A 16329-nucleotide genomic window follows, 5' to 3' on the forward strand; every position below is an offset into this window, starting at 1 on the left:
GATCAGGTGCTTTTATAATTGATTCCAAAGGGCAGCGATACATACCAGAATTACAAGTGAACTATTTTCATAACTTGTCCGAAAAGGAACAAAGCGATTGCATTGAAACAGGGTATTATTTTTTATTTCAACAGAATTTCCAAATAAATTCTAACTATAAACAGATATTACAATTCATGAATTAAACTTAAATATTTTAGGATGCTTTTCCAGATACTATACCCATATAATTATTTCAGATCTCTGTGAAGTGAGATTTTAAAATCTTTGGTATTTACTGAATTCTACTTACTCGTGCTCCTAAAAAAAAAATGCGAAAATTGATCATGAAAGTCACCAATGAAAACATAATCACAACAAAGAGAAAATCGACATTTGTTTTTATTTCATTTTATACACAGGTCACACAAATGAGGTAGACATGATTGTAATGGAAAATAGTTACCCCGTAGCATTTCAGATCTAATTGAATGACAAAGTGTAAACTGTACGATTAAGCGCATTCTGTCCAGTGCTCTGAACCCCTTGGAGATACCATCTTTGAATCATTCAATTGAATACAACCCAAAATTAGTATATTATGAACGATAAACGGTCAAGATTCCCCCAGAACGTATCATTGAAAATTTATGAATACATAATGTACTGCTTTTTACATAACTGGCTGTTGGAGATTTTTCAAACTTACTTGCAGGCTGGTTTTTCACCTTCAGTTTGGCATTCTGTATCAGAGGGACACTTTCCATTTGCTATTTCAAACAATTCACACAATTTCAAATTCATGGCTGAAAAAAAAATAATCTGCATGATTTTTCATGGATCACCCAAACAAACTAAAATTAATCATTTAATTTTGTTCAACCGTCGCTTTATCATAACTCAACAGAACTGTCATTTTAGTAGTTTGAACTTTCTTGAAAGTCTAGGCAAGAAACCGTGTGATGAAAACACAAGGAGATAAGCTAAAGGCGATCTTGACATTAGGCTTACCTGTTTGGTTGTTAATGGTAAAGTCTTTCAATTCATATTTATCATTTCCGATTTCCAAAGGTTTACCATCGAGTAGTAGTTTAGCTGTTTCTGCTACACCCAAAGAAGAATCGACTCTATCACCAGACGTAAGACGTAAGACCAAATCATATTCAGCTATAATACTACCTCTCCTATGAAATATCAATGATTATGTTTTCAATAGCAGCAAGTTTGATGTCCAAGAAGTAAGCATAGACGTTTTTGGCATCAGATAAGTTGATCAGGAATTTATGCATTTTCTTTTTTCAAAGGGACGAAGGTCTGTTGGGGAGTTTTGGGGTAGGCTGCTTTGCCCAAAATTTTCCACGAATATTACCTGTATTTTTCTTTGTTCTTATTTTTAGAGCAATAACCGGTAGAATCATTTGACACACTGTCAGAAGATTTCTACAGTATTGTCAGAAAAAGTCCTTAAAAACTACACATACCTCAAATCTTTGATTTCAACTCTCAAAAGTTCTTTTATTGATTTTTTAAACAATTCAAAAAGCTACAATAAATAAATCAATGAATTCAATGACAGGAAATTAATAATTGTTTTAATATCGTTATTAGTTAAATTAAAGTTTGTGGTAATAAGACATAAAATAATTTCTCAATCTTAGTAATAAGATGATTTTTTTCAAATTTAAGTACTATTTATCTTGGTGAATCCTGTACTTTAGAGATACGAAGATTTGGAGCAGCAAGGGCATTTATAACATTTATATCTTAGTGACAAGATGGTGGAGCATGGGTTAATGGTATCCTAAGGACAAGACGACCCAAGCTCTTTGCAAGGCCTATAATAATTGTTATTTAGATCGTTGCGATGACGATTTCAGGTGGGTCCAAGTCAACAGTAACAATAACTACAGCTACTTTAAACTGTGATCAAGGTAAGGGGATTGTGTTACTTACCGATAATGCGATAGATTCTTTGAAATTTTTGTATTCTTGTGAATCTGGATCATTCAATACAGTGGATGTGTTTTTGGGGTCATTCAGTGTAATCCTCATTGCTACTATAGCTCGATCTAAATTGAACAAAGATATTTATTTATTTACTATTACTGATTCTTTTCGGCTTTTTATATAGTATTCCTCAAACCTGGATCAATATACCCCATATAGCCATGGTATCATTCCAAATTTGACTCGATATTAATTTGAATACAAAATTTGAATACAAAATGTTAAATAAGCATAAAATGGTATATCAAAAGAAGCATTCGTCGTTGTATTCATATTCTCTATTCATAACAAAGTAACATTCGTTGTTTTCATATTCTCTATTCATAAGTAACATTCGTTGTTTTCACATTCTCTATTCATAACAAAGTAACATTCGTTGTTTTCATATCTTCCATTCATAACCATAAATATACATACTATTCAGTATTGAGTTTTTCACCAAAGTTTACTAACCTGAGCAAGTTTTATTGTCATCATTCAAAGCAAAGTTTTCGTTACAATTACATTCAAACGAACCATCTGTATTGGTGCAGTTCTGTTCACATCCATCTTTATTCTGTACACATTCATCGATATCTGAATAGGAAAGCCATATTGAATCAACTATATATTATGTTATATAAAGATGTAGAATACTGAACACAAGGTCCCATAGCCAGACTTGATTGTTCGAAGAGGTGCAATAGTGTATGGCGTTCATTTGTAGTAATGGAATTGGTCGGTTTTCAGCATTATTATAGGGGACAATCCACTCCTTCTTTCCACCGTAGCGACGAACCTAGTGTTTATAATAGTAACCCTTTTAGTTTCGAAAACATCTTGGAAAAAGACATAATAGTAAGACCTCACCTATAAGATAGATTAGAATATGTTGCGGTCCCAAATATATCTGTTATACAAGCTTACCGTTACAGTTTATGAAATCCTTTTCATAACCTTCAGGACAACTACAATAGTATGTACCAAGTGTATTTTCACAGGCCGCGTTTGCACCATTACAAATGTTTGGAGTCAGGCATTCATCTTGATCTGAAAAAAAGAATCATTACTTAATTATTACATTTCATGGTCATTACTAAAGTCTCTTTCGTTTGAGGCAAATATACTGTTCGCTTATAGATTCGTGCCTATATGTAGTTTACTTTAAGAACGAAATCAGTGGACTGTAACTCTACATGGTAACTGGTTGCAATCTGCTACTGTGTCACCGGCAGCTAGCCACTTGGACTAAAGATTCCAAATGATTTCAAAAGCTTTATCAGCTGTTTTGGGTAAATGGTTATTTTTCTTGACAGATGAAATACCAATCAAAACCGTTTGTAAGACCATACCTTCACACGTTTTGTTGTCAGATCTTAAGTTGTAACCGGGATTGCAATTACATTCAAATGTTCCAACAACATTTTTACAAATCAGCTCACAACCACCATTATCAGTATCACATTCATTAATATCTAAAATAATATCAGTATTACACTACGAAATTTATTCCCTATTAGATTTATGTTAGAAGTTATACGAATTTCCATTTTAACTCTAATATCAACTTGTTACCTTTCAACCACCTGTAAACCATTAAATTAGCTAAGGTTCTTGCCCTATCCAATTCGTCCGACGTGATATTTGGACGAGAACTGGGGTACTGCATCTATTGTCGCACCTATCGTCGTATCAACGTGGCTTAAAGATTTGATATGTAAGGAAAAATTATATATTATCTCAAGCTGATCTGATTTAGAAGTTATATGGTAAGGTTCGGTTGCTGTGAGTTACTGTCAAACCAAAATAACACAAGAGGAAAATTAAGTTGTATAACACCCATTCACTGTTGAGATACACAAGAGCAATTGTTAAGGTGCCCCCATACCATAGCGATTACCAGTTACGGCAGTGGTTGCGAATAATAAAAGTAGCCATATCTTCCGAACGCAATTCACAACTCAGTTGCTGTCGAATTTTATGACCGCTATCCCTTTGGTGTGAGGGAAACTAGGTGATTATTAATGATCTTTTTTCATCAAAAACATACCTTTACACATAGTTCCATCAGCTTCAAAACCTGGTTTACATACACAATCATAGCTTCCAACAGAATTTTTACATTCAGAGTTATCTTTAGAATTACAAATATTAGGATCGGCACATTCGTTGATATCTAAAACATAATTCAATAATAAACCAATACAGACTGACAACAAATGTTTTGTGTAAAAAATCATCATTCGCTTAAGTAGTCCATAAAACTTATGTCCATTGCACAGATATAGAATTTAGCCACAATGTCTTACTTGTCCCATATCATATAAGTTATAATCAAATAATAAAATCACCTTTGGTCATTCTATAAAATTAAGGTAGAATTCGTTAAAAAACCTAAAACGAATTTATCCCACCCTTAAGTAAACCTCAATTAAAAAATAACAACCTTATTATTATATGTTTATTAAAAAATATCTCGATTAGATGCTGGGTTCGTTACGTTCGGCGTTCGATTTTTCCCCTGAATAAGATGCCAAACTTACCATCACAAGTTCTATTATCATTGCTTAATTCAAATCCCGTTCGACAGACACAGTTATAACTACCATTAGTATTTTGACAGTTATGGTCGCATTGTCCGTTTGAAGTTTCACATTCATTAATATCTGAAAATAGACAGAAACATCAACATAAAGTGAATGTTCAGTGGCAGATAACCATGTAAAAATAGATACAGTCCACAAGCGGAGTTGGGTTAAACGTTATGGTTAAAAAATATTGAAAATGGTACTGTTCTGGCAAAAACTGACTAAGAGATAACCGTAGTGTCTAGCTTATCTATAAATTTTTCAGATTGTTACTGTAATTGCATATTGCTTATCATTACCAATATCCCTTCACCATGTGTTGTACCCGCCATTTTAGTTTTGATTGTATTAAAGCAAGTATGATTAAATTCGGAGCCAAAAAGAGGGGGATGAAATAATAACTCCCTAAGTTAACATAAAATAATCAAGAATGAATTTAAAACGTTAACAGAAACTGATAAATCTGTGTACTAAAAGAGACTATAAAGACTTAACCCTCTGCCACCCCCTTTAATTTATCGAAAAACTTGATAATGACATCTCTATAGGGATAAGGAGCTTTAGAACAAAAGAAAAACTGTTACCTTTACACGTGGTAGTGGTATCATTATAATAACCATCAGTACATCCACAGATAACACCAGAACCATCATCTTTATTATCACATGTTTGTTCACAGCCCCCGTTATTTATTCCACACTGGCCAAGATCTAAAACCAAAAGAAAATACGTATTTTTTCTCCTTTTGTCTAATGTGCCATACACTATTACTATAATGTTGAAAATGCAGATATTTGACATAAATTATGGGCACATACGGAAATACAGGTACATGTATATAGCAGTAACATGTTTTCGTGATTTGAAATCTATTAAATTCTGGTGCAAATATACATCAATGAAATATGTCGTAATAACCTAACGTAGAAACAGTCTAGTTGTTACGGTCAGCGACGACTATTTCACTATCTTTAAATTTTGATAGAAAATAAAGAAAAACGTCCTTTCAAACATATTTTTCAGTACACCTACCTTTACAAGTTTTACCGTCAGCTTCTAGTTTGAAACCATCTGGACAACTACACTCATACGATCCTACACTGTTGCTACAAGTTGCATTACATCCACCATTATCATCTTCACATTCGTCAATATCTACCAAAAAAACACAAGATACTAAGATCTTTCTTCTCCTAACTGCACAAATCAATACTATACATCACGTAATACCATTTTGCCTATAGCGAAAACTCAGTCAAGAACGCAAAAACCAGTTAAAAGATTAAGTAAAAGGTTTACGTAATTCTTAAGATCGCCATGCTTTTTTCTTGGATTTCTTTTCAGTGATAGCTGTCGACATTCCACCAATCGAAACGAGAAAAGTCAAAAACAATTCCCAAAGAGGAATGTGTTTCAGTGATTGACAATTTGGCGCAACGTAATCAACAGTACTTCCAATGCCGTGGAGACCATTAGGAGCATGTTTTGAAAAAAATATGACCATAAAGCAACTAAAATAACTGGAACTTATAGGGAATTGGTCATACACAGACCGCAAGTCATTTTATCACTGTTCAATTTGTACCCGTCATCACATGTACAAGTAAAACTACCATCAGTATTTGTGCAATTGTGCTCACATCCAATATTATTTGTTTCACACTCATCTTGATCTGTTCAATACAATGCAATCGTATAATAACAGCACACAATTTTATGATATTTTGTTTGACCATTCAAGGAATACTACTTCTTAGAATGGGAACATGTATATATATATTCATTGATTGAACTTCCCACCTGACATGACTAAAGAATATAAATCTCTATTTAAGATAATGTATCTATCTATTAAACTAAGTAATTATTGAAACAAACTTCTAAACTTGTTTGAAAATTACTTAAGTTAGTGCATTATTACACAGATTTTTAGATATTTTGGATTCTGTTGTATATGACACCAGGTAACTCCATTGATGAAAAAAATACTCATGTTAAAAAAGTTTAAAAATTTTTATTTTTTGGTCATTTTAAGACGAAGTATACCTTTAACTTGCAATGTTTCAACGATCGTAATTAAAGTCTTCTTGATCGTTCAATGAGGATGCTATTTAATTGCAGTATGTTATATTGAGCGGTAGGGTTTTTCTTTCTGTTACCCTTTTCCAGATCCTTGATTGAATGCATTACCCCCTATCCCCCTATAAATCATTACTATTTCTAGATTTTCTCTTAGATTTTCCCTGCAATCTATTTCATGTCAAGGGATATATCCTGACTGAATTGAACGACTTAAATTATAACTGTCCAAAAAATTATGCTCGACTACAAACTAAGCGCCTCATTACCAAAATATTTCAAAATTACGCCCTACACACCCTAGTATTCTGCTATATATTTGGCATAACATGTATATTATTTTATAAATATTCACGAAAGGTGAATGTTTTTGTTTTAGTCATAAATCAGGGGACTCGAAATAACTCGAAAATAATAATATATTTAGCAAGATATTTCATCAGAAAATGTTTTTTCTCAGATCACAGATATTAGCGTTTGCAGGCTTCTAATTCTAAATATTATCGGGGTGGGTCTTCAATAGTACTTTCGAGGCTCAATAGTCAATAGTAAATTAAAATTACCCTGTTACCAATAATAACTTATTTTATTACTAATGCTAAGATTCTGCTTACCTGTACAAACACCATTTTCAACTGTAAATCCTTCAGATGGACACGCACAGCTGTAGTTTCCGGCAGTATTTGTGCATATTTCAAATGTAGGGCAAGGTGTATTATTGCATTCATTTACGTCTGAAAAAATGAACATGTCTAATTGTTAGTTTCTAATAATCTTCCAATTAGATTCAAGCAATCAGAGAAAAATCTACAAAAAAATGTAGTTCTAATCTTAATCAGTATGAGCACGAGCAACGACAGGAATAGACATAGAGCTTTGTTTAATATACAATTTCTATATCGCTCTACAGTTGATATATTGAGAATTAATTTAACAGTGAAAATAATTTATTGCATTGTACAACGATACAAACAAATAAATTCAATTTGCCTGTAGCATATGATATTCCTGAGAGTTAGCACCTGACAATGTTAATGTCACGTAAATTTCACAAGATAATATGAACAAGTTGAAAACCTTTCTACTAAAATGTCGATTTGATGTTAAAAAAAATTCATATGCATTCATCAGCAAGCTTACCAATACATTCATCCTCCTGATTCTTTTGATATCCATCTGAGCACTCACAGCGATAACTACCATTCAAATTAACACATTTGTTTTCAGCTGTACCACAAATATCAGGAGTATTTTCACATTCGTCGACATCTGTTTCACATTTCGTACCACGCCACGTCTCTTTACATGTACATGATCCATTTATTTTGTTACAGGATAATACATTATTAAAGTTACAAGTACAGTTTTGTTGACATTGTTCACCCCAATGTGTGTCGTCGCATTCTGCAAATAACAAAATAAAAACGATACGTCAGTTTGTGCCTCGAATTTTTTTTGTAGGCATTCCAAATTTTAATCGAATAAAAAGAAAGTATTGAACTACAGTTACCCGAAGTACAAATTTCAAAGAAAAAATATGGACTTACCAACACACGAATCTCCGGATTTAAAGAAACCGATTTTACATATACACACAGCAGATCCATTAGTATTTTCACATTGTGAGTTAGAAGGACAGGTTACTACTCCCTTGTCACATTCATTGATGTCTGTTTCACAACTGTCTCCTTCCCAGCCATTTCGACAATTACAACCACCATCTGTTTTGTTGCAGGATAAAGTGTTTACAGCTGTACATGTACACGGATTAGTACATCCAACTCCGTACAAACCTTCACTACATTCTACAAATGAAATTATTCCACAATACATAAGAAAGGGCCACTGGAAAAGGTCTTTTGGGAACCGTAGGCAGCAATCAATAAGTTTTGTTACAAAAACCTTGTAGACCTCTTGTCAAAATGATAATCTTACACTCAATCCGTCTATAAATCTTGAACAGTTGTTTCTATTATAGCTTATCTTCGCAATCTGAAGCTACTTGAAATACCTTGACTGTAATAGTCACCCTTCTTGTTTCACGGAAAGACTGTCGACAATTTGGCTGCATGTGTAATCGAGTGCTATGATTGGCTGCATTTGCCATTATTAGATGATGATCATCATCATCGTTATTGATGATTGATTATGGTGAACAACCAGATCATATCGGAGCATAACAAACAGAATATATTTATTTATTTATCATATATTTTATCAAGAAACGCCCTGAACCTCTGATATACCGACCTTTACAAGATATCTGATCAACATCCAATTTATATCCAGGTTTTGTACAGCTACAGTTATATGTTCCTGGTGCACCTTGAGTACAACTATCTTCACAAGGATTTGGGGTACATTCATCAATATCTACAATAGTAAAATGTAATATAAGACAATTAAGAGAGATACTGCATAAGTAAAAGGCCACGATTCGCAATTTTCGGGTCTTGAATATATATAAATAGTGTTCAGAAGCACTTGAAATGTACGAAAATCGCATATTTCACTTTCTTTTTCTATATAATAATATGTTCTTTAGTCTCAAGAAAAAAAAGTCGTCACTATAACTTTCAAACGTTGATAATTCTGGTCACACATGAAGGCCAAAGTCTCGAGCTGTGAGCTGTGAACACTATTAATGATTAGCTTATGTACGATTGGTCAAACGTAGTAGATAAATTGGCAGTGTGCGTGGTAGTATGAAAGTAGGAAAGTTAAGCTTATGGCATAATTTTATTTAGTTAATGATCTAAGAATCTGTTGTAAGAATAAAATAAATGGTTTATCCCACCTGTACAAGTAACTTCATCATTCTCAAGTTTGAATCCTTTGCGACAAAAACATATTTCTTGACTTGAATCGGTAATTTCACATGAATGAGTACAATTAGTCCTAGAACAATTAGCATCACTGTTTCCTGTAGGATAAAACAATAACGAAGATACATTAATGGCGAATGAATGGAATGAATGGAATGAATGGAATGAATGGAATGAATTAGTATTCAAACCTACTTACTAACACATTTACTGGCATCAGTGGCGGAAATTTTATAACCATTTCTGCACTCACAAGCAAAACTTCCAATTTCATTTCTACAGTTGTGTTCGCAGTTATCTTTTCTAGTGGCACACTCATCAATATCTACAATATCAGTAATACGTTAATCCAATATATTATTGAGCATTAGTTACTTAAAATATGAAAACCACTTACTCATATTACAAACATTTCCTTTGGCATTCAACTACACAAGTAATATGGATATCTATTTATATATGTTTAAAAATATAGAGTTACCAAAGATATAGTATATAACAAAGTTATCGAAGATATATACATAAGGGTGTAGAAAGAAATATAGTTAACAATGATATTATCTACGCGGATGTAATAAGAATCAGTGTTATCATTAATAACACCTACACGCTTGTGATAAGAATCAGTGTTTTCATTAATAACACCTATACGATTGTAATAAGAATCAGAGTTATCAATATTAACGATAACACCTAACGGTTGTAACAAGAATCAGTATTATCATTGATAACACCTACACGCTTGTAATAAGAATCAGTGTTTTCATTAATAACACCTATACGATTGTTATAAGAATCAGAGTTATCAATATAAACGATAACACCTAACGATGTTAAGAATCAGTGTTATCATTAATAACACCTACACGCTTGTGATAAGAATCAGTGTTTTCATTAATAACACCTATACGATTGTTATAAGAATCAGAGTTATCAATATAAACGATAACACCTAACGGTGTTAAGAATCAGTGTTATCATTAATAACACCTACACGCTTGTAATAAGAATCAGTGTTATCATTAATAACACCTACACGCTTGTAATAAGAATCAGTGTTATCATTAATAACACCTACACGCTTGTTATAAGAATCAGTATTATCATTAATAACACCTACACGCTTGTAATAAGAATCATAGTTATCAATATCAACGATAACACTTAACGGTTGTGATAAGAATCAGTGTTATGAAACGCCCTGAACCTCTGATATACCGACCTTTACAAGATATCTGATCAACATCCAATTTATATCCAGGTTTTGTACAGCTACAGTTATATGTTCCTGGTGCACCTTGAGTACAACTATCTTCACAAGGATTCGTTAAAAACGAAATCATCTAGAAGGTCGTACTAAGAATCAGAGTTATCAACAATATAAACTACAAGTAGCCTATGTGGTTTGAATCACAGTTACCAACGATACCATTAATAAGAATGTAGTAAAAATCATCAATTAAGGCATGAACCCTTACCTTCACATTTACCAGATTTCAAAACGAATCCGTCATGACATGAACAGACATAGCTTCCTACAGTATTTGTGCATATAGAATCACAGTCGTTCAAATCATTGTTTGGACATTCGTCAATATCTAAAATGTAAAAGAAACAGATTGCAAGCTAATTTACTTAAAACTAGACTTTCGTCCTGTATTTCTTTTCGTTTTTATTTCAACCACTGCATACCTCTTAATACCACATATCAATCAAATTGTTTCCCTCCATTCCTGGGACTTTAGTCTCGAACAAATGGACGGACTGATATATTACTAGGAGCATTTGACTAGTCCACTATGGGCTTTTAAATTTCAAATCAATTATCATTAAACTGATTGCAAGCAATACTTTCCAAATTCAATATCCGACGCAATATAAGTCTGTCAACAAAAAGGTAGATAATAAATTAAATAAGTATTGATTTATAATATTTAGTAAGCTGAATTATAGAAATATTAAAACAGCCCCCCCACCACCAAAACAAAAACAAAAAAACATGTTGTTACTCAGAGTTTCACGCTATACGATCCTCAGACAACTGACCTATTTCAGTAGCATGTCTACATTTCGAGTTAAATTATGGATAAATTGGACAGTATCTGAAAAGGCTGATTAAGAACTATCACCTATTATCTATGTTCATTCAAAATGTTCTTGTTTTAAGACTACTAATGTGTCTGTCTGTATTAAACAATATGCATGCTTTACAATATTCTTACCTATACAAGTCTCATTTGGTGCCATTGTATACCCTTGTCTGCAGTCACATACGAAGCTTCCGGGAATATTTCTACAGGTTGACAATGGTGGACAGACGTCTACAGCTGCACATTCATCTTTATCTTGATCACATTTTTCACCTTGCCATCCGCTTTTACAAACACAACCTATTTCTTTGTCACATTTTGATGCTCCAATACCACAGGAACAGTCGTTTACACAATTTTCTCCCCAATGAGAATCGTCACAATCTAAAAATTGTTTCAGCATTTAAATAATAAGAATCAAAAGAGAAGAACAATATGAACAAACGCGTTAGATTTCTAGATTTTCATTTTTATTAAAGTGGTCTGATAATATTCTGATAATATTCTTATATCAATACATTTTGTATATGAAGTTTCTAAACTGCCGTCTTCTGGACTATTACCTGAACATCTACGACCATCATTTTCCAATTCTTTCCCAATTGGACAGGAACAAGAAAATGATCCAAGTTTATTTTCACAAATGAATTCACATGCATTTACATCGTTACATTCGTTAATATCTGAAAAAGAGTAAGAGTTGCAAGGTTTTACGACTTACATTTCTAATGAAATCAGAGGCATTAGTTCACTGTAATTGTCGAGGAATTGTACACATCCTGTAACACACTGGACCTCGGTTTATCTTCCTCGTATTTCTCTTTAGAGGAGTCCGCTATTATACAAACTTTACTCCCAATTTTTGACGGAATTGTTTGTTGTATAGGTTTTTATAATCCGAAAGCATTATCTCAACCTTCGGCTTCAGGATAGTAAGAAAGCGTCTCACTCACTGAGTCATCTCAACCTCTGATCAAAATGATATGAAGGACAACTAAAACGACAATCTGTACTTACCTTGACATGTTTGTTCGTCACCTAAAAGCTTATATCCATTCTGACAATAACAGTTGGCTGAGTCACCTGTTAAACTTACATTACAGGCATAGGAACAATTTAAATTCTCGAAGTGGGCACATACATTTTCAACTATAAAAACAACAAAAAATAACAAATATCGATCTTTGCATAATAAAAGATGTCAATTTCTGTAAAGCATAATATTGTAAAGACTTCGATCTGTTTATTAGCAAATTTACTAAATGACTAAAAGATTGAAACTTGATACAGATTACCGATACAGATGGTATAGAGAATACGTAGACGGATTTATCCTATTAACGTTGTGCATCGAAATTAATTAATAAATTTACCCTTCAGACAAGATTTTCTGTCGCCAGCCAATTCGAACCCATATTCACATCCACAGTTATAGGTGCCATCAAAGTTCTCACAGGATTGCTCGCAGTCGTCGCTTTTGGTAGCACATTCATCAAAATCTAAACAAATATTTTATTGAGGTTGACAATTAATTTAATAATATACATCACAAGAATAAATCAGTATGATTCCGTTCAGAAAGAAAGAAAAATGGTGTAATATCACATTGCACATAGTTAGGATAGCAGATATTGCAGGCCAACTAATATAGTCGACTGGTAGAGCGCACCATTTAGAATTAAAATCAGACCAAAAACAACATGATAGGGACAATAAAGGATTCCTCTGGAGTTTTCAAGGCGTGTTTTTTTTTTACACGAACTAAACTAACCACATTCTTTGTTTTAGACAAGGATTCAAGGTGATTGGAAGACTAAAATATCATTACCTTTACATTTAGTCGATGTATCTTTTATATATCCACTGTTACATTTACAAACATACGATCCATTGGTGTTTTCACAAAATGTATTTTCACCACAATTTTGTAACAGTAAATTATTAGCACATTCGTCTATATCTGTAACATAATTAAGTTGCAACGTATAATAACATAATATAACTGCGAGTCAGCTGTTAGTGTCAAACCCTAACCTCTCCGAAAGCTTACACAATTATAAAAGATTCAAAACTTATGCTGGGGCCTTATCATGAGCAATATCATGTTCCTATTGATGATAGAAATGGGCACTTAGTCACTATAGTATACATTCATCTATTTTAGCCACTGGTAACAGCCACAATAAAAAAGATTTTATCTCCTCTTTTTTATCCACGTTCTACTATTATGATGAATAAAAAAAATATGATCTATATACACAGTTTAGCTGTAATTCAACATCAGCATAATTTTAAATCAATTCTTAAATGGAAAAAGTATCGGAAAGGTTTGTTCAGATATACTTACCAACACATAATCCGTCTTTCTTCTCGTAACCATTTTGGCATTGACATTGATAACTACCAAGTGTATTACTACATGTTGTGCTATCAGAGCAGTTAAAGGTTTTTTCATCACATTCATTAATATCAGTATCACAATTTGTACCTTTCCATCCGCTCTTACAAACACATCCCCTCACTTTATTACAGGTTGTAGAGTGTTCACTACAACTACATGTTGATTCACAATTATCACCATATCTTCCAAATTCACAATCTGAACATCAAATGAAGAAACTTGAGTTAGGACAGTTAATTAACAGATAACATGTTGATATTGGGCCTAATTTCTGAACTGTTCATAGGAGTAATATTATAAATTGTGAACAGCGATCCAAATCAAATTCAGTTCAATAATGGCAGACTGGCGGGTTTTGAAGCGACGACACAATACACATTCTTATTTCCATGTGAGCGCATCAGAATTTCATTATCTCATACATCTTGATTTTGAATTCGTTGATTTTTTAATTACCTTGACAGGAAATCTTGTCTGAAGCCAGTGTGAATCCGGGATGACAGGAGCAGTTAAAACTTCCAACAGTGTTGTTACAGATCTGAGAGCATGGTGTAGGATTCCTCATACATTCATCCTCGTCTGTAAAAAAAACAAAGAATTTTTACCTTTTTTATATTGTTTTTGTATCATCTTTCAGCACTGAAATGCTTGTCTGACAAATCTAGCTCTACCAGCTCCTCAGACGAGATAAATGGAAGTCCAGGGGTATGTTTTTCTTTATAAGAACAGAAACAAATTTGACAAATAATTATCAGTATATCATTTGAACAAGGATTTGGGTTACATTGGAAATTTTGTAAAACTCACAAATATCAAGGGATTTAAGATGGGATTAACTTTTTCACAGAAGCCAAAAGGTCGGCCACTCAGTCCTGTTTAGCAAACTCAAGACAATTGGCAAATTTTGAAGCTTGATTTTTTGTGATTTTTCACTCATTTTTCAACGTTTATAATTTTAAACTACAGACATTGATCACGAAGATTTTGGATAACTATCGCCTATTGGAATATTCCAACTGAAATTTGACACAATCATTTATTTACCTGTACAGTTTTTGCCGTTCGATTCCAATTCATATCCAGAGTTACAAAAACAACTTGGATTCCCATCTATAACTTCACATCCATCTTGGCAGCCAGAATTTTCACACACTGTAGCATCATCTAAACATAATTTATTATATTTAATTACAAGCACGGAGGTAAAATACAAACCTGTGTATTAAAAACTATTCCAGATATCGTAAGGTCAATTTCTGCAGATCTAATACTATGCGGCAGTGATTGATATTTTCGGTACTTAAATGGCAAAACATCCATTAAAGATGGGTTTCCTTATTTTTTTTAAATTAAGCAAACTTTTTGATTAATTCGTGTTTCTTATGATTTATCATGTATTCTTAATCATATCATTATTTTCTTATTGCACATAATGAAGAGTGTAAACCAATCATAAATGTCCATGTACGTACAGTCTGGATAAACAAAAAAAACTTTTTTAACCTTTCTTGGTCGGTCACTCATGGGAATTCTGTCGGTAATTCTCTTCCAATTTAGCTAATTATGAATTAATTATGGACATGTGAGACAAACTAGTATTTTACCAAGTCATTAGAACACCTCTACTTTCTATACATATAAGTATTAGCATTTTCATTCTCTTAAATGAAAATAAGGGAACCCATCTTTAAGGCATAATAAAAATAATTGCATCAGAAATTCAAAGAACGAAATACAGAAATTACACTTCTTACTACCGAAAACATGGCTACCGCATGTCATTAACGTATTGGACGAGGTGATACTTGTACGTATATTTTGATTATATATTTTTAAATGCTATGACGCAGATTTAAATCAAATCATTGTTACTGTTGCAATAATTATGTCTATTCTCTCAAAACAAAAAGATGTGTAAAAACAAAAAATACATAATCTTAAAGTGATCAAAAGTTTTATTATATTACCTATTTGGCAAGTCTTCAAATCATTTCGCAAGGTATAACCTGATCGACAAGAGCAATTATAACCTCCGACTGAATTTTCACAAATATGTTCACATTCATGTAAGAGTTCATTACATTCGTTTATATCTGTCAAAATAAAAAACACCAAGAATCAATGCAAGGATTGGGACGCCCTGAAGAGTACAATTAAAAAATATTTGGACAGTGACAATGCCCTCAGTGGCGAGCAGGGCCCACAAAATTTTCTAAGTGAGTCACAGACCATTCTTTGAAAGTGAGGGAGGGGGCAAAGCCGGGTCAGCATCTTTTCTGGCACGCCCGTATACTCTTTTCCAATTTCTAGTTATTTTTTACATGCACACAGCCTATCACTTGTCGCACATCGACTTTAGCTGACGAAGATCTAGACACTGC

The 16329-nt window shown here is 32.9% G+C and overlaps 2 protein-coding genes across 2 annotated transcripts; both read right to left on the minus strand.

The window, feature by feature from the left end:
- Window positions 1–2434: 2434 nt before the first annotated feature.
- LOTGIDRAFT_133234 (hypothetical protein) lies at window positions 2435–11065 on the minus strand (the record flags this gene model as incomplete). The annotated part of the gene is made up of 8 exons (XM_009067533.1): window positions 2435–2562; window positions 2893–3015; window positions 3318–3440; window positions 4509–4631; window positions 5586–5708; window positions 6101–6226; window positions 9657–9782; window positions 10936–11065. Coding segments are annotated over 8 exons (1002 nt in total), but the record flags the coding sequence as incomplete, so codon positions are not given.
- Window positions 11066–12003: 938 nt separating this feature from the next.
- LOTGIDRAFT_133178 (hypothetical protein) lies at window positions 12004–14021 on the minus strand (the record flags this gene model as incomplete). Its single annotated transcript, XM_009067534.1, has 3 exons — window positions 12004–12230; window positions 12921–13046; window positions 13895–14021. Coding segments are annotated over 3 exons (480 nt in total), but the record flags the coding sequence as incomplete, so codon positions are not given.
- Window positions 14022–16329: the final 2308 nt, after the last annotated feature.

This window comes from Lottia gigantea (genome assembly GCF_000327385.1).
Source record: "Lottia gigantea unplaced genomic scaffold LOTGIsca_83, whole genome shotgun sequence".
Lineage (NCBI taxonomy): Eukaryota > Metazoa > Mollusca > Gastropoda > Lottiidae > Lottia > Lottia gigantea.